The 22,340-nt window shown below is 39.9% G+C and overlaps 1 protein-coding gene across 1 annotated transcript; it reads right to left on the bottom strand.

Moving 5' to 3' along the window:
• Positions 1–4,787: 4,787 nt before the first annotated feature.
• On the bottom strand, positions 4,788–15,344 carry LOC130490634 (vomeronasal type-2 receptor 26-like). The gene is made up of 7 exons (XM_056864447.1): positions 15,214–15,344; positions 14,607–14,663; positions 13,916–14,207; positions 12,512–13,384; positions 10,789–11,016; positions 6,926–7,052; positions 4,788–5,689 (listed from the first exon to the last, which is right to left on the bottom strand). Exons 1-7 carry the CDS (start codon positions 15,342–15,344, stop codon positions 4,788–4,790), a joined length of 2,610 nt encoding a protein of 869 aa, XP_056720425.1.
• Between the last annotated feature and the right edge of the window lie 6,996 nt (positions 15,345–22,340).

Below are 22,340 nucleotides of genomic sequence, written 5' to 3'. Positions count from 1 at the left end.
CACATTTGATTTGAGGCAGTAAAAGTAAGATCATCAACAACAGAAATACCACCGCCATCTTGAAGGCAAGTCCTAGTATCCAACGTAAAATTCCCTCTTTTTTTTATCTAGCATCTAGTTGTCTACCACCAACAACCCAGCACCAGGACTTCAATCATTTTTTACTCTTCTGATGCATTGTTTTAAAGCCTGGCAAGTAAAACAGAAAGGGATACTACCAAAAGCCAGATCATCACAGCCACATCTGTCCTCAGATCTTCACGACAGAACTTTATGGTTTGGGGGTCTTTATGTAGTCTTTGGGAATGAGCTTATTGATTATAGTAATGGCCTCTGCAAATCCATGTGGTTATCACAAGGAATTGAGATAATTGCAGCATTCACAATATTTCCTTCGAGGCACAGTGCAACATGAGGCACCTTGTGGGGAAAAAACCAATGTAGGATGGGGGAAAACATGTCTGTCTGTACTACTGCCCCAAATTGTGAGGAAAGAATCTTTTTATTAGACAAATGGATCACTATGTCATAATACTTATGACAGCAAAGGTTTAACTGACAGATTTTCTTATATTGTGACTGGGTTAAATAGTACTCGTAACACCTTCATAGGAACATGTTTGAAAATATTTGTGACTGTAGTTTGGATAATGTTTGACAAAATGAGTTGGATCCAACTTCTCTCTTCCATGACGAGAAGCTTTCCTCTGCTTGCAGAAGGCTCTTTCTACAAGATCAAGAGTCTTTCGATGGAGGATGGAACTTCTTGGTTTCAACCAACATAAAATTCTACATAAATACTTACATATAAAATCAAGGTTTTGCATTAATTAAGATTTTTGATAACGGAGCTACAAAGTTAAACTGGCAATGCTGGTTCATGGTATATTGTCATTTCAAGCAAAATATAATTTTGCTTACCTATGCCACCCCCTGTTAGTCCTTAAACCAGAGTACCCCAATTTGGCACCTGTGGGCACCATGGCACCTGCCAGGTTGTTTCCTGGTGCCTTTTAAGTGTTTTTTAGAAAGTGGGTGGAGTCATATGGAGCTTTTGCCCCGCAGGTTGTCTGATTGGCCACTAGAAATCTGATTGGCTGTGCAGATTTTTAAAAACCGTTGCTCTGGCAGCAGCTATCACCACATCACAAGGATCTTCACTGTGTGACTGATGGTAAGCTGTATGTGTACAAGAAAATACTTTAAAACAATACATTCATTTTAAAAGATATCCTGTTAAAAAGAGCTTCTGCCCAAATATTTGAATAGTTATTATTATATATATTATCAGAATTTCAAAGGTGCCCACAGATTCAAAGATGTTAGATACCCCTGTTCTATGACATCATATCCCTATATTTTCCTCAAACTTTTCCACAATTACCTGGTGTCATTCATCAAGCAATTAGAAGATGGAAAAATTAAAACGGTACATTGGATTATATTCCTGGTTTCATGGTGATATCAGTGAAATCTTCTGTTCTCCAAACTTTGGCCTGAGGATCTCGTGAAACTTGACACAAGAAGTTGGAATGGAGGGTTCCACGTTAGTTAAAGGCAGGAAAAAGTAACCCTCAACACATCTCCCCCTGCATGTTCAATCATTGCATACTTAGCGGGAGGCAGGTTTAAGCACATTGACCCTGACATCTTTTCTAGCATATCTGTTGATGAGAATGGATCTCTGCATGTGCACTTCCTACATTACTGCCTGCCCTCCACCATGTTTTTCAGTGCAGATTGAATGCATATAACAGATTGTGTGTTGAGAGCTAGTATAAACTTGGATGAAGGAGCAGTCTGGGTTATGCCTGGTCATTATTGCTTCAACTGCAAAGTTTTCTTTTCCTAAGGAGATATACACAACTTTAAGGTTTACACAAGGAGATTACAGAAGGAGTTTACACAAGGTTTACTAAGGAGATATACACAACTTTAAGGAATTACACAACTTTAAGATTGACAATGAGGAAATTGAAATTGTTCAAGACTTTCTATTCCTTGGCTCCACCATCAACCAAAAGGGAGACTGCAGCCAAGAAATCAGAAGGGAAGGGCAGCCATGAAGGAGCTAGAAAATATTTTGAAGTGTAAGGATGTGTCACTGGCCACCAAGACTAGATTAATTCATGCCACCGTATTCCCTATTACTATGAATGGGTGTGAAAGCTGGACAGTGAAGAAAACTGATAGGAAGAAAATAGATTCCTTTGAAATGTGGTGTTGGAGGAGAGTGTTACGGGTTCCGTGGACTGCCAAAAAAAAACAAATCATGGGTTATAGATCAAATCAAGCCTGAACTGATCCTAGAAGGTAAAATGACTAAACTGAGGCAGTCATATTTTGGTCACGTCACGAGACGACAAGAGTCACTGGAAAAGACAGTCATGCTAGGAAAAGTTGAGGGCAGCAGGAAAAGAGGAAGACCCAACAAGAGATGGACTGACTCAAAAAAGGAAACCACAGCCTTCAATTTGCAAGATCTGAGCAAGACTGTCATAGCCTTTCTTCCAATAAACAAACAGGAGTTAAGGACTTCCCTGAACTATCAAAGCCAGTGAGATGTAGTGGTCATAGCATCTAAATAGGATTGAGAAGCACCATATTGGAGTCTCACCTTTGCCATGGAAGCTTCCTGTGTAAACTTGGGCAGGTAACACCTGTTACTCTTACGAAGAAGAATACTTGGTTTTTATATGCCGACTTTCTCTACTACTTAAGGAAGAATCAAACCAGCTTACAGCCACCTTCCTTTCCCCTCCCCACAACAGACACCCTGTGAGGTAGGTGGGGCTGAGAGACTGTGACTGGCCCAAGGTTACCCAGCTGGATTCATGTGGAGGACTGGGGAAACCAACCAACTTCACCACATTAACGTCCACCGCTCATGTGGAGGAGTGGGGAATCAAACCTGGTTCTCTAGATCAGAGTCCACCACACTAAACTAGGCCTGTCGATTCGGTTAATCCCAAACTGGGACAATCCCGAATCAACGTTGATCCGGATTTCCCCAGTTCCGGATTAACTAAAGCAAAAAAAGGTGGGAGATTCTCGAAGCCAAACTTAGCCACTTCGGGAGAATGCTGATTTAATTCGGCTTTCCCGGCTTCAGGAATCTCCCGCCTTCCTTTAAGGCACAGATCCATGCTACCAAGCCTGGCAGCATAGATCTAAACTAGCCCCCCTGCCCACCTCCCCGGGAATCCCAGGGAGTTTAGATCCATGCTGCCAATCTTGGCAGCTTGACAGTGTGGATCTGTGCCAATTTTTTTCGGTATTATTCGGGTCCAGGTTATTGACCTGAATATTTTCAGAAAATCCGGGTTTTCCAGATTTCCTGAAAATTTTCTGGTTCAATAAACCCAAACCAAATACCGAATACCGAAAAAAGATTGACAGCCCTACTCCAAACCACTGCTCTTAGCCACTACACCTACACCTAACCACTGACCACTACACCTCACAGTATTGGTGTTGTGAGGAGGAAATGGGGGAGAACGATGTGAGCCAATTTGGTTCCTCATTGGCAAGAAAGTCAATGTGTGACATTTGTTATAAATCTAAATGATCACACTTGGAATCATGGAATCATAGTGCTGGAAGGGTGTTACTTCCTTTTAAAAAGAGTTTTATTGTTAAAAAATACAAAGAAAAACAGAACATCACAATTAAACATGAAAAAATGATACATAAATTACATAGACCAAGAAAAAAAAAAAACTAGAAACAAGACTAAAAAGACCAAAGAGAGAAGCCATGCATGAACTTCATTTGCTAACTCCAATGGGGGCATCAATACATTCAATTAAATTATCTGCTCAGTAAGACATAAAATATTGGTTTGCCTAAATAAATTACTTATATTACAGTCAGACGTTTTCCCAAAATAAAGTAACAAATTACCCCACACCTTATTGAATTCTTCCTTCACCTTACAACCTTGAATTACTCTGATATTAGAAGTATTTTTTCCAAAATCATAAACATTTTTATTTTCTGTCACCATCTGTCCAACGTAATATTTTCTGCCATTTTCCAATTTGCAGCAATTACCAACCTCACTGCTATAATCAAAAAACTTACTAATGTTTTCTGTATACAATTCCCATTTTCATTCAAAAATAGATTGAAAAGAGTAATCTGCATTGTGGGTTCTATTTTTTCTTTGGTAATTGCCTCAATTTCCTTAAAAAAATCTTTCCAATTTTTTTGTATAATTGGTCAGTCCCACCACATATGAATAAATGTACCAATATCCCCACACCCTCTCCAACAATTCCTATCTACTTCCTTATCTATACAATGTAATTTTTGTGGGGTAAAATACTATTTCTGCAATACGTTTATACCTTGTTCCTGAATTTTCATAGCTATTGATTTAAAAGTGGGTCTTTTAAAAATTTCCTTCCACTCCTCCTCACTCAAATTCACTTGTAGCTCCCCTTCCCATATCACCTTTAATGATGATGCAGTTTTATATTCCTGATTGGTTAATATCTTGTGTATACTTTTAAACAGAAGGAAGGACTCCTTATTTATTACTCAAACTACTGTTAAATGTCACCAGTACAGTAACTACAGGGTTGGCAGTAGATCAGGGTAGAACTGCTAATGACACAATAAAATAATTATTTGCCCAGTTTAAAATGCAATGTAAAAACAACAACACTTGAGTTGGAATGGGATCAAGAGAATATCTGAATATGTTTTATTCCTTTCTTACATTAACTTTCAGTTCCCTTTCTTCATTCCCGATGTACCTGTGGGAATTCCAAATGCTTCAGTTTCTACTTCTTTCTCATTAGTAGCTGCTCCTTGATATTCAACTTGGGTTTCAGAATAATTATATAGAGCTTGGGGGAAAAAATACAGCCAAGTAATCCAGCACTGGAAGCTAAGATAGAGAAGATCTCCACAGCTACCATATGTTTGCCTTTCGTACTCAGGTAAGTTGGTACAAAGGATAACCAAACACTGCAAAACACCAGCATGCTGAAAGTGATGAACTTGGTTTCATTAAATGTGTTGGGTAACTTGCGAGCAAAAAAAGCCACAGCAAAGGTGACAGCAGCCAAGAATCCCATGTAGCCCAAAACACAGTAAAGCATGGCAGCAGACCCTTCATCACATTCCAGTACAATTTCTTCAGTCATGGACTTTGTATCCTGTCCAGGGAATGGAGGAGCTATGTAGAGCCACAGAATACATATCACCACTTGAACAGTGGAACAAGAAATAACAATTGAACATGCCAGTTGGTTTCCCACCCATTTTCTTATCTGGCTTCCTGGTTTAGTGGCCATGAAAGCTAGAACCACAGTGACAGTTTTTGCCAACAGAGAAGAAACAGCCACTGAGAAGATGATGCCAAAAGATGTTTGGCGGAGAAGGCAAGTCACTGTCTGAGGTCGGCCAATGAACAGCAAGGAGCAAAGGAAGCAAATCAGGAGGGAGAAAAGTAGACAGTAGGTTAGATTCCGATTGTTTGCTTTGACAATGGGGGTGTTCCGGTGTTTAATGAAGATTCCAAGTACCAGGGCTGCGATCAGAGATAAAGAGAGAACCAAAAGAACTAAAGTGATCCCCAAAGGTTCGTTATAGGACAAGAAGTTTAGAATCTTAGGAAGACATTGATCATGGTGCTTGTTTGGGTACTCATCTTCTGGGCATTTGACACAATCATCCATGTCTGATAAAAAGAAAAGACTCAGGTACATCATCTCATACATGCTGCAATTTATCATCACATTTGTCTTGCAGAAGTTTAGTGTTCTCAGTAGACTCAAAGAGACAACCATATGCTCCCTTCGTCCAGCTCCATTAATGGCACTGCCATGTTACTCATAGTTTATACTTGGTTGGCTGAGAATGCGACTGTGATTTAAATCTTTTGACTTATCGGAATGCTGTTATAGACTTGTGCAGGGAATTTATGCTCTGCCAGATATATGTTATGACAATAGAATGTATGGGTTGTCATATAGCATTTTAGATTGATGGAGAGAGGCTTGGATCTTCTGTATGCTTTAAACCATAGTTGAATATTCTTTAGTTACAGATATGGCTGTACTATGTGCACTGGTTCAGTACTGACTAATTTATTTTATTCTACCCGGGGCTTTTTTTTTTTTGGTGTGTGTGTGTGTGGTGGTCCCCATTGGTACTAAGTACCAGCACCATTGTGGGAGGCTCTCCAAGTCCTGAGGGAGGAATTGGTGGAAACTGGTGCAAACGTATGAGTCCTAGACTTTTTTTTAACAAAAGAAGCACTGGTCCTGTCCTATTCTAATGTTCCAAAATTAGTGTCTTATATGTTTTCCTTTAAAACCCTATTTTTTCATTAGCCATGTAACACTTTAAACTATGGAAAAAAATTGGGATCAGGCTCAGCCAAAGATATTTCACAGCCTGGCATACTGTGGAATCCAGCCAGTTTTTCTGCTGATGAAAAAGACAACATCAAAAAGGCTCTGCTGGGAATCATGGAACCTGCATAGACAAAAGCCATGTAGGAAAGAGGGCATATAAAGAGAGGAACTGGGCAAGACTGAGTAAAATAGCTGGGTGGATCAAGCCCATCTTATTGAGAAGAAGAGTTGGTTTTTATACCCCACTCTTCTCTACTGAAAGGAGTCTCAAAGTGGCTTACAATCACCTTCCCTTCCTCTCCCCACAACAGACAACTTGTGAGATAGGTGGGGATGGGAGAGTTCTGTGACTAGCCCAAGGTCACTTAGCAGGCTGCATGTGGGGAATCTAATCAGGTTCTCCAGATTGAAGTCTGCCTCTCACATGGAGGAGCATGGAATCAAACCCGGTTTTCCAGATTAGAGTCCACCACTCTTAACCACTACACCACACTGACTCTTAAATATCTTACTTAAATATTCATCACTTTACTTCTTTGTGTGTATATATACCCTACCCTTCTTGTCGGAAATCTTTCGTTCTGGGCATGGAGCACAATCGTAGCAACAGAACGCCTCCTCCTCCTTCTTTCTTCTACTGTAACCTGGATGGCAGTTGTCGTTACACACAGAAAGCGGCTGAACCTTTATAAGGAGATGATCATATATTTACTCAATTTTCCTCTCCTTTGCTCTTTAATGTGTAATCAATAGAATATTGACTGGAAATGACAGAATGTAGGGATGTGATGAGAAACATACATTTTGAATGAAGTGCACCAGCATGTAAATTTAATTGTGGTAGCACAACAATACTTATATCTTGTCCGAATTAAGTTCCTGTTTGTTTGCTCATATCCAGGCCTTTACCATCTCTAACCATTGATTTATAGTATACACACACACGTACACATACAGTATTCTGGAATTATTAATTGTACTCTAAATGTTTTTATTTTTTATTTATTGTGTTTGGTTTTGTGAGCCACCATGAGCCTGGCCTTTGGATTTGGGTGGGCAGGGTAGAAATGTAAACAAACAAACAAATGGAATGGAAAAGTCAGATACAATTTTTTATCATTAGAATATTGATGACATATTCACATTTCCAAGCAATCTCCAGATCCCCAAAGGCTAAGGGTCACATCACTAGTCCCCTATTAGCATCTTTTAAATGTATCCACCATGAAAAATTAGAGCACTAAAAATCATTGTCCAACTCACTGTGTGGTTATCAGAGCCCAATCCATGGTGCAATGGGCTAGCTCAAAAACAGACAATGGTCAGTTCTCTGAGCAGTCCCATAAGGTTGCAAGGGTCAAAGGTGATAGGGAGAGTAGGGAGGGGCAAGCAGGTTAGCTCTGTCTGGGCCTGGTCTGTCTGCAGTTTGTCAAGATGTCCAGACTGAACAGGAAGTTTGTAATCCAGGGTTTTACAGAGCCTGTGGCTAAACCGTTCTCACCAGTCATGAGCTGAAGCCTGTTTAGATGATTCCTGAAACTTGGGTAGAGTTTGCAGTCCACATGACATCGTTAGCACACAAGCATCCATTTCACCCCCCGAAATTTCTAATAAAGTTGGTCCGGTGGCTCACACACTATGTTGCTGTGCTCTGGATGCTAGAATTCCCAGCTAAGTTTCATCTAGGTGTCTTACAGTGCTATCTCAGCTAAGTTGTCCAAAAGGAATTCCATGGTAGATGGTTCCAAACCCCCTGAAAGGTTTGGAAGAATCACAGAGTTGTCAGTTGCCCAGGAAAGGTCATAACAGGATAAAAATAATCTATGAAATACAGAATTACTTTGACAGAAATGCCATGTGCAGAAACGGTAAAGGATAATTGTCAAAGCCTAGAAATCAACAGTATTTTCCCCCCAGTAAAGTTCATATCACAGCTTTTTTTAAAAAGCAACCTTAGGAATGGACCACTCTTGGAGTGAAGAATTGAAGCACTGAAGCATCCATTCTGTCAGCCCTATCTTGGCAGTTTTAATTAGGTTGGACAACGATCAAAAACAGAAGTGGTAACTTTAATATCCCAAGGGATTCTTACCACATTCTCAGGTGACATGATGAAAAGTATCCATAAAAATATTAGTAGCAGTCTCAGAAACATTCAGCACTGGAACAAGAGTCAATGTGACATAAAAGATGGATTCCATATGACCTATTGGACCCTAGTCCAATAAGCTAGTTACTGCTCCAGCAGGTTCATTACTCCAAGCTTCCCAAAAAACAAGGAGATGGTGGAAGAAGACATTTGAGGCTAGCTCTGTCCAATGCCCTGATCATCTTCTTTTGACCTTTAAAATCCTAAAAGGTTTGTGCCTTGGAAACATCTTATCAGATATTATTTTACTATTGTCATGTCAGGGAGGGAAGGTAGCATGTTATAGCCCAATCTCATGAGAACTCCAAAGCTACGCAGTGTCAGTACTTGGAAGGGAGACCTCCAAGGAAGTCTCTGCAGAGGAAGGCAATTGTAAACCACCTCTGTTGAATCACTTGCCTTGAAAACCCCACCAGAGATTGCTATAAGTCAGCTGTGACTTGATGGCACTTTAAACACACACACATTTTCATGTCACCCTCTTTTATGTATTCCTACCATCTGCATTGGACTGGGTGAGCCCAAACAACGCAGCATTTTCAGCGGTGTGATTAATTTTTTGAAATCCCTCCTCAGGGATTTAGCCTGGTTTTCTCATAGTGGCCATAAGACAGCAGCTGTTCTGGACAGTATTCTGCTCTCGACCCCAGCCCAGAGCCATGCAGTGAGAGTAATACATCTTCACAGAACCCAGAGAGTAATACTTCTTCACAGGATCCTGGACAAAACACAATGCATCCAGAGGAGCTCAACTGCCTGCCAGCAGTGCAGCTGAGCCTGATTACCTCCCAGCCTATTTAGGCTGAGGATGGGAAAGGCAGCCTTGTTTGATCAACTGGTCTCCTAGATATAGGCCTGTGTTCCAGTTGCTTATGGTGAGCTCCTGTTGATGCCCCTGAGCCTTGCTATCCAGGCCTCAAGAGGAGACCTGCCTGAGCCTGCTTGCAGAGTGCAAGACACTTAGAATGTGTTTTAAAATCCCACGTGCTTTTGGAAGAAGACTGTAGCTCAATTTCATTGAAGGCTTGGACTGATGCAGTTAAATTTATATTCTTTTTGCTAGATTGTGTTTCTTTGCCAGATTTAGTACAGCAGTCACAGGATTCCAAGTGCCATCTTGGAGCATCTTAGGAGATACAAAGTTAAGAAGCACTGGAGTACTGTTGCCACCTTCTCTGGATATCCCTAGTGTAAAGGAAGTATGATCAGGATAGCATCAATCAGGATGCTGAAACGGTATGCTCTGCACTTTTGGGGGGCTTTTCAACCCTTTTATCTCCTGCCCAGGAACAATATTTTAACTTCCTTACAGTCCCAGCTTATCATCAGCTTTTCTTTTCAACTTAGGTAAATGCTCTAACTTTGGCAGAAACTGTAGGTGATTGTGCTGGAGTCCCTCTAGCCCAGAGATTTTGTCCATGTAGAAGAGCAGGCATCAAATTATTAACTCATCTTTTCTTTAGTTGTGGTTTCTATTCCACTCCATGGGCAAAATCCATGTGCGATGGGGCTAGAGTAAGGCGGTAAGGAAGAGAACTGGGCAAGAATGAGCAAACAGCTGGTAGTATCCTACCCTAGATTTTGTTGTAGTTGTGGATATAAAGATTGTAAAGATGTTTTTGCTTAAGGAGATTTTAAAATGTTCAAATAAAAGCATGGGATATAATTGTGAGTATGAAACTACTAGATCCTTGAAATATAGACTAAGCACCAAGCTCAAGGAACGCCTGAGAGCTAATCTAAGTTGCCTATCAAAATGTATCATTCAGCACTGCTTTGAGCTCATGAGTTGCCAATACCATGGAAATTAGCACGGTAACTCAATCAGTTAGGCTGTAATTAACCATCACCCTGAGCTCAATGAAGAAAGTGGGGATGGAGGTTTGTTTTTAAAGAGGAAGGAAGAATAGATGGCTCAAAAGAGCTCCATCCCACATTTGTTAAAGACCACTTGGGTAGATACAGGAGACAGCATGGAGTGATGGTTTGCTTACACTGATTTCTAAAAGATGAAAAGCTAGGGATTCTGGCCAAATGGAGATACCCTTGAGAGATTTCAAGCCCGAACACTATCAGTGCAATTCTAAGAAGAATTACTCTAGTCTAACCCCATTGAAATGAATGGGCTTAGACTGGAGTAACTCTTCTTAGGACTGCACTGTAGATAACGGAATTTTGCCCAGAAGCATGAGAGAGACTATCAAGGGGCAAGTACTTTCCAAATTAGTCCTCCCCTCAAAAAGAAAAGAAATATCTGAAATGTCTTCCTACCTGATTAAATGCCATGTGCCAAGTGATGAATTCCTCTTTAATGGTGAACTCTGTGCCCGGTGAAGCCTGAGGATCCATCCCTCCTACTTTCACTCTTTGAAAACTTTGGTTTGGGAATGTCACCCAGTTGATAATGTCAAATCTTGTTTCTAATTCACCTCTCTTATTAAAGCGAATGAGATCCCCAGCAGTGTTGTTAAATGAGATGCTCCTCAGGAAAGGATGAAGCTGGATGGGAAGAAGCAAATGAAAAATGCAGTTGATGACTGAACACACGAACACATGAAGCTGCCTTATACTGAATCAGACCCTTGGTTTATCAAAGTCAGTATTGTCTACTCAGACTGGCAGCGGCTCTCCAGGGTCTCAGGCAGAGGTCTTTCACTTCACCAACTTTCCGAGCCCCTTCAACTGGAGATGCCGGGGATTGAACCTGGGACCTTCTTCATGCCAAGCAGATTCTCTACCACTGAGCCACAGTTCCTCCTAAAGGGGCTGAATGATGGATTTCTAGCCTTCACAATGTTCAAGCACTGGTCCTTGAGACAGGGTGGGTTGTTCTTTTTCTCCCCGTCAAGATGAAAACAGGCTATGGCAAAGCACTAAAAATGGGAAAGGTACTGAAAGAAGCCTTGGTCTTTGCCTCTGTGTGTGAAGTCTGAAGCAAATGAACGGTCAATAAAGGAGAAGGAAAAGTCTGAACATCTGAGTGTCTCTTGCTCATTTTGTATAGACAAACCCTTCACCCATATCGCCTTCACTGCATGGCATGTTGTCTCTCTCTGTGTGTGTTATGTGCCATCAAGTTGCCTCCATCTTATGGTGACCCTATGAATTAATGACCTCTAAAATGTCCTGTCATTAACAGCCATGCTCAGCTCTTCCAAACTGAACCCCATGGCTTCCCTGATGGAGTCAATCCATCTCATGGTGGGTTTTCCTCTTTTCCTACAACTTTCCCCAACATTATTGTCTTTTCCAGTGAGTCTTGCCTTCTCAAGATGTGACCAACATATGATAGTGTCCATTTAGTCATTTGAGCTTCTAGGGAGAATAAAGACTTGTGGGGTGACAAATATAGCTACAGCCTCTTTATCTCCCCCACCCCCCCAATGCATTTACTGTCCTGCCAACATGCCCAAAAATTGCAAGCAAAATGTTTGCCACTCCACCCTGAATGACAGGCATGTTGCCATTCTTATGGATGGAAGAGAAAGTACAGAGTCTCTTCCACTGTCCCTTTCCCAAACTGCATCCCTGCTTGTCTGTGGGTTAGAAGACAATTTCATCTGGCCTAAAAGGCATGAGCCTAGATAATGAAGTGACTCACACAAGCAGGAGCCACACTTATATAAAATTGAAGTCATTCCTGAACCACAAATATTGTGCAACAATTTGCAGAGAAATTGGAAACACTGTGACCAAAAACACCATGGTAGTTGATCCAGTGTGGTAGAAACATGGATTCATTCTTCTGGTTGGATGAGGCTCATGCAAATCATATATCAGTTGCACTTTAAGTCCTTCCCACTGCCCAGGTCAAAGCCAAAATGGACAATAACAAATGGGGTTGAACTTTTCCAATTACTACCAAAGGTCAGAATTTAAATTACTTGTACGGATTACCTTAAATGTGTTAAAATGAGCCCACATTGGGTTAGGTTTCTTTCTTTATTAACAAGCTACATATCACTGCTAAATTGCTATAGATGTAAAATATTACCTGCCAAGGTTGTAGACTGAAAGACTCCTTTATGTTTCCTTCCACTACTGTTAAAGTGTATTTTTGCTTCACTGAGTACATGGCAAGCAAAGCTTGTGCTACAGCAAGGACAGAGTTGTAGATGCTGTAGCTCTGGGCAGTCATGGTCATCTCAAAAAAAGGAGCTGGAAGGCTCTCAGGCTTCTCCTGCCCAGTGCATCTGCCCATGTCTTCATTCAGTTTGGAATCTGACAACAAACAGTTAAATGCTGGCCCCCAGAAGACCCTGATAAAATCATCTTCTTCTGGCCAATTGGAACTTACAAAGTGAATGAAATTTTGGAACCCAACTATTTCATTGGTCTTCACATTAAAGGACAAAGCACCATGGAAAACTTTAATATCCAAAAGCCTGTCCAATGTTTGAAAGGAGAAATCCCACTCTGCTGTCAAAATCCATACCTTGCCCATGATTATTTCTGGCATAACTTCCATTTGTGCCAAATATAAAAACCATTTCAAAGAAGACATTGCATATGTATCTGCCTTTATGATAAATATATTGACTTCCATCTTGGTTAGAAAAAGGGCCAAATACTCTCTGGGCCTTGTCATGTAGAAAATGTCATTCATGTCTTCAGGAGAAGTCAAGGTTGGTAGCCAATGGATGAAGGCAGGACAGATACCATTCTGGGACAGCAAGGATGTCAAGATCTGCACAAACATTTCTCCTTTATTGCTACGCAGTGCAACAATCCCAACCCATGTCCACTGGAAATGAAGAAGTAGTTGGAGAATCCCCTTGAACTGGTTGGCTTCATTGGGGACCATCTGGTAGATGGAAGGAATCTGGTTTGTTTCATCTGTCAATGGGCCATAGAAACTGTAGGTAACCTAAGCAAAAATCAAACAAACTGTTACAACTGACCATGAAATATTTAGGTAAATGTGCATGTCAGTATTCAAACACATTCAATATTTATTCACATGTCCTATTCTCAATGTGGCACTATCTGTGGATACTTAAATCTGGAGATTGGGTCCATGAACAGACCAGAAAGATCTCTCTACAAACCTGAGAAAAACCCCAGATTTGAAGAAGCTTCCTTTATTACTTTTATCACTAAAAACGGTCAACCCCCATGTATTTTTTTGGTGGCTGTTGCAAGGCATCCACAACCATATTGAAACATTGATTTTTGTCAGTGGGGTGGGAAGGTGCCTTTCCCAGGGCTGTGTCTATCACAAGACTGAAGCATCTCAGAAATATTTAATGATATTACTACTCTTTGGGGGGAAAAAACATGGAAGCTTCTCTTTTGAGTATTTCTTTGGAAAATGTCTCTGTAGATTATGTGGTAAGTGTAAGCGGAAAGTATAAGTGTCAAGATGGTGAAATGTTTACAAACACTCAACACATCCTACCTGTGGAATTTTGTATAGGTTAATAATGTTGGCAATGTGGAGAGATGTTTCGGAATCAAGTCCCCCAATGACAGCCATCAGATTCCTCTGGTTGTTACTACTGTAGTTGGGGATCATCCTTTTCGAGGGGCAGAGGAAGTTCAAGATGTTCTGGTAGGTCAACTTGGCATTGGAGTAGCTGTCATAGATGTGGAACCCGAGGCTGATATTGGGTAAGATCTTGGGGTTGTCATTGACCTCCTTCACAGCAAATGCCAAGGCAAGGACATGCTGGTAGTTTTTCAGTGTTACTCTAAAACAAGAGTTATGCCTCAAAATCTCTTAAACACCTTCTAAGTTTGCATTGAAAAGAGAAGGGCATCAGATTCATGACCCAAGTTTGCATTGAAAAGGTGAGATAAGATTCATGACTCGACCACCATATTACCAATAGGCCAGTGATGTACACATTTTCAAAACAAATCAAAGAGGATGCAAAAAGCAATTTCAGGTTTTGCAAGCGTTTGCTTAAACAGCAAGGAGTACAATTCCATGCATTTTTCATGGACCCTCACCACAAATGCTTTGCAGTAATTTTAGACATGTTCATGGAAAGTGTTTTGGGGGAAAACTTTGCATAATGGTAATGGCTGGGGTGTAACCAGAATTGTAGGTCAATCTTGTGTGATTCCCCTCTTTAGTGCAGACATACATACATACATGAACCTTTATTGGCATGATAACCACATTGCCAAATGGGTTTATACACCTTAAGAGAAAAAAAGAAATCATGTTCCATCACAAAATGACAATCAGTTAAAATCAGTATATAACTAACATTTAAAAAGATCTCCTCATATTTCAAACTAATAAAACCATCTGGACCCTTTAATAAGAAATATACTGATACATCTCTATGGTTACTTTTCTTTTTTTTCCCCACCTTTTAAAAAACATTTTATTAAATTTTTAATTAAAAATTGGGAAGGTAAAAGGAAATAGGAATAATTGTAAAATATGATACATGGTTGACATTTGGGATGGGCCCACATCATTTTCATCATTTCGTTGTATTCGTAATTTCTTATCTACCAAAGTCTAGTGTTACATTCTTAATCTGTTTAGTAATATTATATCATCTAAATTTTATCATCAGTATTCTAATTGCTGTAATTCCTATTTATCAATAATCCTATTGTAAATTTTTTTATCATAAACAATCAATATTCCATCGTAATTAAAAACTTATATTTACATCTTATTACTCTTTCTAATCTTTTCTGGAACTCCTTATCTTCAAGCATGCATTGACTAGTCACCATCTGGAGTGACTAGAGCAGGCTGGATGTCTTATTGCTTCTTTGACAGCATATCTTCTGTAAAGTGCTTGCCACTTTTGATTGTGTTCATCTGGTGGTTTCTCCTTCATCCAATTTGAAAGTCTTGCCATATCCGCATATTCATGCATTTTTGTTATCCATAGTTCTAATGACGGTGTCATTTTTTTCTTTCCAGTATTGTGCATATAAAGTTCTTGCAGCTGTCATTCCATACAAGCTCTTTATTTATAGAGTCTATTTGTACTGGAGCCATTCCTAATAGAAAATATTTAGGTTGAAAATCAAAGGGCAATATTTCTTGTATTTCTTCATGTATATCTTTCCAGAATTTTTTGCCTTTTTACAACTGCACCATTGGTGAAAAAAGTGCCTTGAGTATCTGAACATTTCCAACAGTTGTCTTGTTTTGATTTATACATTTTTGTGTAGGTCTTTAGGCGCAAAGTGCCATCTATAAAACATCTTGTACCAATTTTCTCTTAATGTTTGAGAACTCATGAATTTTATATCTTGTTGCCAATTTTATCCCAGGTCTACAAAGGTAACATTTCACCAAAGTTCTGCATCCATTTAGCCATACAGACTTTGATTTGTTATGAAGCTGTTTCTAATGCCAATAACATCTTATAGATTTTAGATAATAAGTGATCCTGAGTTTTATTTATTAATGTTTTGAATTCTGTTGGCTTCCTTAGTTTCCCCTTCTGGAGGTATTCCATTTTGAGTGCATGAGTTATTTGCATGTATGGAAACCATGATATTTTAAAATTTTCATCAGTTAAGTCTTGGAGAGTTTTAACATTGCCTTGCTTGTTAATTAAATCCTTGTTAATTAATCCCATATTTCTGCCTAGTTTTCCAATCCCAATATGCTTCTGTGGGGGACTTCATCTCTGGTGGAGATGGACGTACGATATATTTCCGTTCTTGCCATTTTCTATGTAACTGGAACGTCAGATTTTCTTGAGCCCTGTCTTTTGGAATTGGCATGTTTTTCTCTGGCCACAGCCAGTGGAGAAATCCTCTATCCAAACATGATTTCTCCAATCTTATCGACCGATCTTCTGGTTTTTTTTATCCCTTCAGTGATTGCAACTAATGATGCTGCTTGATGGTAAATTTTCAGGTTGGGTACTGCAAGTCCACCTCTCTTCTTTTCATCTTGAAGCACCTTAAATCTTATTCTTGGTTTTTTTGTCATTCCAAATGAATTTATTAATAATTCTTTGCCACCTTTCAAGAGTAGACTTGGAATTCCAATTGTTAACTTCAAAAAGAGAAAATTTGACCTTGGTAGAATGTTCTTTTTAATCACCGCAATTCGTCCAAGCCAAGATATTAAAAGTCTTTTCCATCTTTCAAGATCATCTTCAATTTTTTGAAGATAAAATAAAGGTAAAATACCAGATTCATGGAAAGAAACTCATATCTCATTAATTCCTAAAGATGAAAGAGAACAACATATGCCAAAAGCCTACAGACCGATTTCCTTATTAAATGTGGATTATAAAATAATGGCAACTATATTCACCGGAAGACTGAAGAGACATATTTAGGAATAGTACACTCTGACCAAACTGGATTTATGCCTAAAAGACAATTGAAGGACAATCTCAGAGTAGTTTTAGCGGCAATTCACTACATCAAAACACACAAAAAGAAAGCAGTAATGCTATTCTTGGATGCAGACAAAGCATTTGACAATGTTTCATGGAATTTTCTTAAACAGATATTGAAATACTTAGACTGTGGAACACAATTCATGAACGCAGTGAATGCTATTTACTCATCACAAAAAGCGAGATTACTTATAAATGGTATGTTAACAGCACAATTTGATATTAAAAAGGCACAAGTCAAGGTTGTCCATTGTCACCTTTGTGGTTCAACTTGGCTATGGAAGTTTTAGCAAACAAAATAAGAACAGACCCAGAATTCCACGGATTAAAATTTGAAGATCAGGAATCTATGGTTACTTTTCTTGTCTAATATCATCATATATTCTCTCTCTCTCTCTTTCTCTCTTTCTCTTTCTTTATAATGATTGCAAGAAATTCAGCGGCATGCCCGGTGACTTCTGTAGTTTTATCCATCAAGAAAAATTTGATACTCTTGTCTGCTGAATTTTTTTTAACTTGAAGGTGAGGATTAATTAGTTGTAAATGCTGTTGAGTAAAAAATGGACAGCGCAAGAGGATATAGTGGACTGAATCTGGTTCTTAAAGATGACAATCGCAAAACCTTTTCTCGAGCTTTAGCACAGCCACAATATCAGGTCTTTTGTTCATGTAAGTCCCCGATCCCAGAATAATCCTCCCCCCCCCCGTGGCCTAAGTGAATTCCCTCCTCCCTGTTTCACCAGCAGAAAAATAGTCTGTCTCCAGCCCAATGTATCTTTTGTCATCTCTGGGAAGATAATTTAAACAGCAAATATACAGCAAAACAATACCAAACCCTCAACCCCTGAACACATCAAACTTTCATCAACTGCAAAAATCCAGGGTAAGAGGATGTTATAAGGGAGACTCCTGGACTAGACAGCTCTTATCCATCTACCTGTTACATCAAAGCATATAAGTATCAGCAAACAAAAGGATATCAGTGATTGAATAAAGCAAGAGAAACTGAAATGGCTTAGAGGAAAAGGAAAAAGAAAAAGCTCCTAATGCTATTTGGAATTGTGAACAAACTACATAAAAGGGGAAATGGAGAAGCAAATTTATATAAATATCACAGTTAGTATTGTCTACTCAGACTTCCAATAGCTCTACTGGGTCTCAGGCAGAGGTCTGTCACATTACCTCCTACCTAGTCTTTTCAACTGGAGATGCCAGGAATGGAACCTGGGATTTTTTGCATTCCAAGCAGATGACCACAGCCCCTCCCCAGAAAGGAAAGAGCAAAACACATGGAGCAATGTGGAATACTAGCAGAAAACATAACTAACACAAAGCAAATTAAGGAAAATCACAAGGTATTGTATAGTGTGAAATGGCAGCTAAAATGTTTAACATCGAAACAAGAGGATTTCCCCATACATTTTAAGAAGCAGAGAAAATTTGCTTTCTCTTCTATTTATATTTGTTGATTCCCCCCCACCACTGTTTTGGATTTTCAGCTTTTGCTATCCATTGTCAGATTCATTCATTATACAAATAGTCCAGGCTAGCCTGATCTCTTCAGATCTCAGAAGCTAAACAGGGTTGACCCTGGCAAGTATTTGGATGGGAGATCTCCAAGGTATACCAGGTTTGTGACATGGAGGCAGGCAATGGCAATCCACTTCTGAACGTCTCTTGCCTTGAAAACCCTTGCAGAGGTCACCATAAGACGGATGTGACTTGACTGCAAAACATGGCATTTAAACCTAATATTTATGCCACTTAAGCATTGCATATACAGACAATAATTGACACTCCCAAAACAAGAAAATATATGAGGTAAGGAAACAGAAAATGGTTTGAAAATAAAGAATGATGGGTTCAATCAACATAAAGATAAAGTGGGGTGGTGGAGTATGATCCATTTGCACTGGTTATAATGTGTCCTTACAAAGGTTCCCTAGTCAGCTTTGTCTTGGGATGTTCAGCAAAAGATAAGGGCTCAAAATAAAGGGAAAGCTGAGAAGTCATTCCACCAATGATGAGGTCACCCTCCTGATAATATTCATGTGGAATATGGAGTGGAAGACTCATGCTGCACATGTTTGTCTGTCCCTTGCATTCAGTTGGAATCAACACCAGCATCAACAAAGATAAGATTGCCATCTGGAAGGAAAATCCTATAATCATGACCCAGAATCATCCGTTGATTTATCTAGCTCATCTTTTGCTGTCAAGACTACCACAGTTAACAATTGTCTCAGATAATACTCTGCAATTTCAGAAAACCTTGACTGTTCCAATAAACTAGCATGAATTATTGTCTGCAAAACAGAAAGAGGGAGGCTACCAAAAGCTAGCCCATCACAACCCTGCTTATGCACGGACTTTCAGGTTACAACTGAATGGTTCTGAGGTCTTTTATATATATATATATATATAGTTTTTGAAACTTGCTTATTAATTGCACACTTTCAATTTCCTCTGAAATCCATGTATCATGAAATTGACAAGAGGAACAATTGATCATGGGGACAATGTAATGACAGGGTTATCAATTAATTCCCCAGTGGACTGTAAATACTGTGGCAGTGTTTGGAGCAGAAGGAATTAAAATAACATATTGGTCTCTGCTTCTGGCAAGGGATCTCAGAACAGAAAAAAATCAGTAAAGTAAGGAAATGATCAGCATCATCAAATGAATGGGAGAAGTGCCCTGCAATGGCCCATTAGACCAATGGCCCATCTAGTCTAAAATTCTGTTTAAGGGTATGGCAATTAAAGTATTTCTCAACCTGGAGCTGGCAACCCTAAGTATGGCCAAGTCCCTCATAGCTTCCTCCACCATTTGAAAAAGGAAATTGTCAGGCAGGTCAGGAAGTTGAGTGACTGTGGATATTTAGCAGACTTTGTCCCCCGTCACATATTAGGTAAATTGAAGTCATGGAAGAAAGAAGAGAGGAATAAAACCCAACCTAACAACAGAAGCTGGGTTGGGTGGAAAAACCAAGGTTGGGTGGAAAGAAAATATATATATCAGTGGTATCAACCTAGTTGATACCTGCACACATAGTATATGAAAGAGATATACTAACCAGTATTACTACTAGAACCTATCTGACCAGGTGTTTGAGTGATTGAGTATAGATTTTACAACCTATGCACATGCCTGGTTGGGTTTGAACTGTTTGTGTATGTATTTATTAATTTATTTCTGTAAATGTGTGCAGTTTTAACAAAGGTTTTAATTAACCACTGATGAAGGCCCTATAGGCAGAAACTTGTTTGGTATGTGGTTATAGTTATCAACCTCATGAAATGCCATTGTGCTATTTTAATGCTTTTAAATAATTTTAACTTTTGTATTATACACACACACACATATATTTCTTTCCACCCAACCTTGGAAATTGAAGTCACCCATAACTACAAGGGCATGTTGCTTGGAGACATTGTTAAGCTCCTCAAGGATTACATTACATTACAGTCTCACCCCACATACAATGAATGAATGTCTAAGAGGCTGCATATAACTGCAGCACAGGAAGGGGCCACTGGGGATGGAGCTGAGAGAAGATTGTGGAAGATGGGGCACACTGAAAGGGGATTTGACAAGTAATGCCAGCCAGGAGGCAATATAGTATGTGTGTGTGTGTGTAAAGTGCTGTCAAGTCGCAGTTGACCTATGGCAGCCCCAGTAGGGTTTTCAAGGCAAGAGACTAACAGAGGTGGTTTGTCATTGCCTTTCCCTGCATAGCCACCCTTGGATTCCTTGGTGGTCTCCCATCCAAGTACTAACCAGGGCCGACCCTGCTTAGCTTCCGGGATCTGACAAAATCAGGCTAGTCTAGGTACAACAAGCATAATGGTAAGAGTGTTAAACAGGGACCTATGAGATCTGGGTTCAGTTATGGTTGCCAGCTCCGAGTTGAGAAATACCTAGAGATTTTCTAGGGCGGAGCCTGAGGAGTGAGGGGTTTGGGGAAGGACTTCAATGCCATATCTAGTTGCCAAAGTGGCCATTTTCTCCAGATGAACTGATCTCTGTTGGCTGGAAATTAGTTGTAATAACAGGAGATCTCCAGCTGGTACCTGGAGGTTGGAAACCCTAGTTCAAATCTCCACACTGTCATGAGGCTCTCTGGATGATTTTGGGCCAGTTACAGCCTAGGTGTGTGTGTGTGGGGGGGGGGTGGACGGGACATCAGCATTCTTCTAAAGATTGCCTGCAAGAAAGCAAACAAGCAAGCATCCCTTTTAGGTGAGAAGGGCTGGAGCCAAAAATTAGAATAAGATGCAATATGTTACCCCCCCCCTTAATTGTCTTGCCAAATTCTGTTTATGAGAGGCTACAAGGTAGCTTATTTTATTTATTTATTTATACTACACTTTTGTTCTGCTCTTTGTCTAAGGAGCTCAGGGTGGCTTAAATCATTCTTCCCTCCTCCAGTTTATGTTCATATCAACTCTCTGTTGCAGGATTAGCTGTGGGCCAAACTAGATGATACAGCCATTCCTGTCATGTATGTCCCCCAGCATGGTTTCAGGTTGGAAAAATGGCATGGGGTGGGCAGAAGCCCACAGACTCAAGAAGGTTCAATACCCCTGCTCTACGGTATCACAAAGTTTTCTCAAACTTTTCCACAACTCCTTGTGTCATTAACCAAGCAATGAGACGATGACAAAAATAAAACTATGCATTGAATTATATTCCAGTTTTCATTATTTATTTGTTTGTTTTATTTATACCCTGCCCTCCCCAGCCTTTGCCTTGGATTATCAGTGAAATCTTCTGTTATACAAACTTTGGTCTTAGGATCTCATGAAACTTGACACAAGAAGTAGGAATTAGCTAAGGGCAGGAAAAAGGAACCCTCAATCTGCATGTTCAATCTGTATGCCCCACTGCATGTTCAATTGTTGCATACTTAGCAGTAGGCAGGTTCAAGCACATTGGCCCTGATATATACCTAGAAGTGGCCACCAGCTCATGAGCATGCTACCTTTACATGAAAGCAAGTGTACTCATGTAGGCATTATCCCTGTAATTGGGAACATGCTTTTTTTTTTTTAAGACAAATTGGTTTTTAAATGCCGACTTTACCTTTTAAGGAGAATCAAACCAGTATACAATCTCATTCCCTTCCTCTCCCCACAACAGACACCTTGTGAGGTAGGTGGGGCTGAGAGAGTTCAGAGAACTGAGACTAGCCCAAGGTCATCCAGCTGGCTTCATATGTAGGAGTGGGGAAACAACCCCGTTCTCCAGATTAGAGTCCACCGCTCTTAACCACTACACCATGCTGGCTCTCTAGCATACTTGAGGATAATGGATCTCTGCATGAGCACTTCCTACATTCATGCCTGCCCCCCCCCCTATTTTCTGTGAGCAGATTGAATGTGTAAACAGATTGTGTGTTGAGAGCTAGCATAAACTTGGGTGGAGGAGCATTCTTGGTTATGTCTGGTCGCTATTGCTTTAATTGTAAAGTTTTCTTTTCCTAA

Source organism: Euleptes europaea, chromosome 18, assembly GCF_029931775.1.
Source record: "Euleptes europaea isolate rEulEur1 chromosome 18, rEulEur1.hap1, whole genome shotgun sequence".
Lineage (NCBI taxonomy): Eukaryota > Metazoa > Chordata > Lepidosauria > Squamata > Sphaerodactylidae > Euleptes > Euleptes europaea.
The sequence above is the reverse complement of the archived record's forward strand: the minus strand, read 5'-3'. Positions and strand labels throughout refer to the sequence as shown.

What these genes read in the sequence shown, in the direction of transcription:
- LOC130490634 (XM_056864447.1), bottom strand. Translation starts at nt 15,344, where the DNA reads ATGGCAAGACTTTCAAATTGGATGAAGGAGAAACCACCAGATGAACAC. An exon ending in ACCTATACAAAATTCCACAG is followed by an intron (nt 13,385 to 13,915) that starts GTAGGATGTGTT and finishes ATTTTTGCTTAG; the next exon opens with GTTACCTACAGTTTCTATGG. An exon ending in GGCACATGGCATTTAATCAG is followed by an intron (nt 7,053 to 10,788) that starts GTAGGAAGACAT and finishes CTCCTTATAAAG; the next exon opens with GTTCAGCCGCTTTCTGTGTG.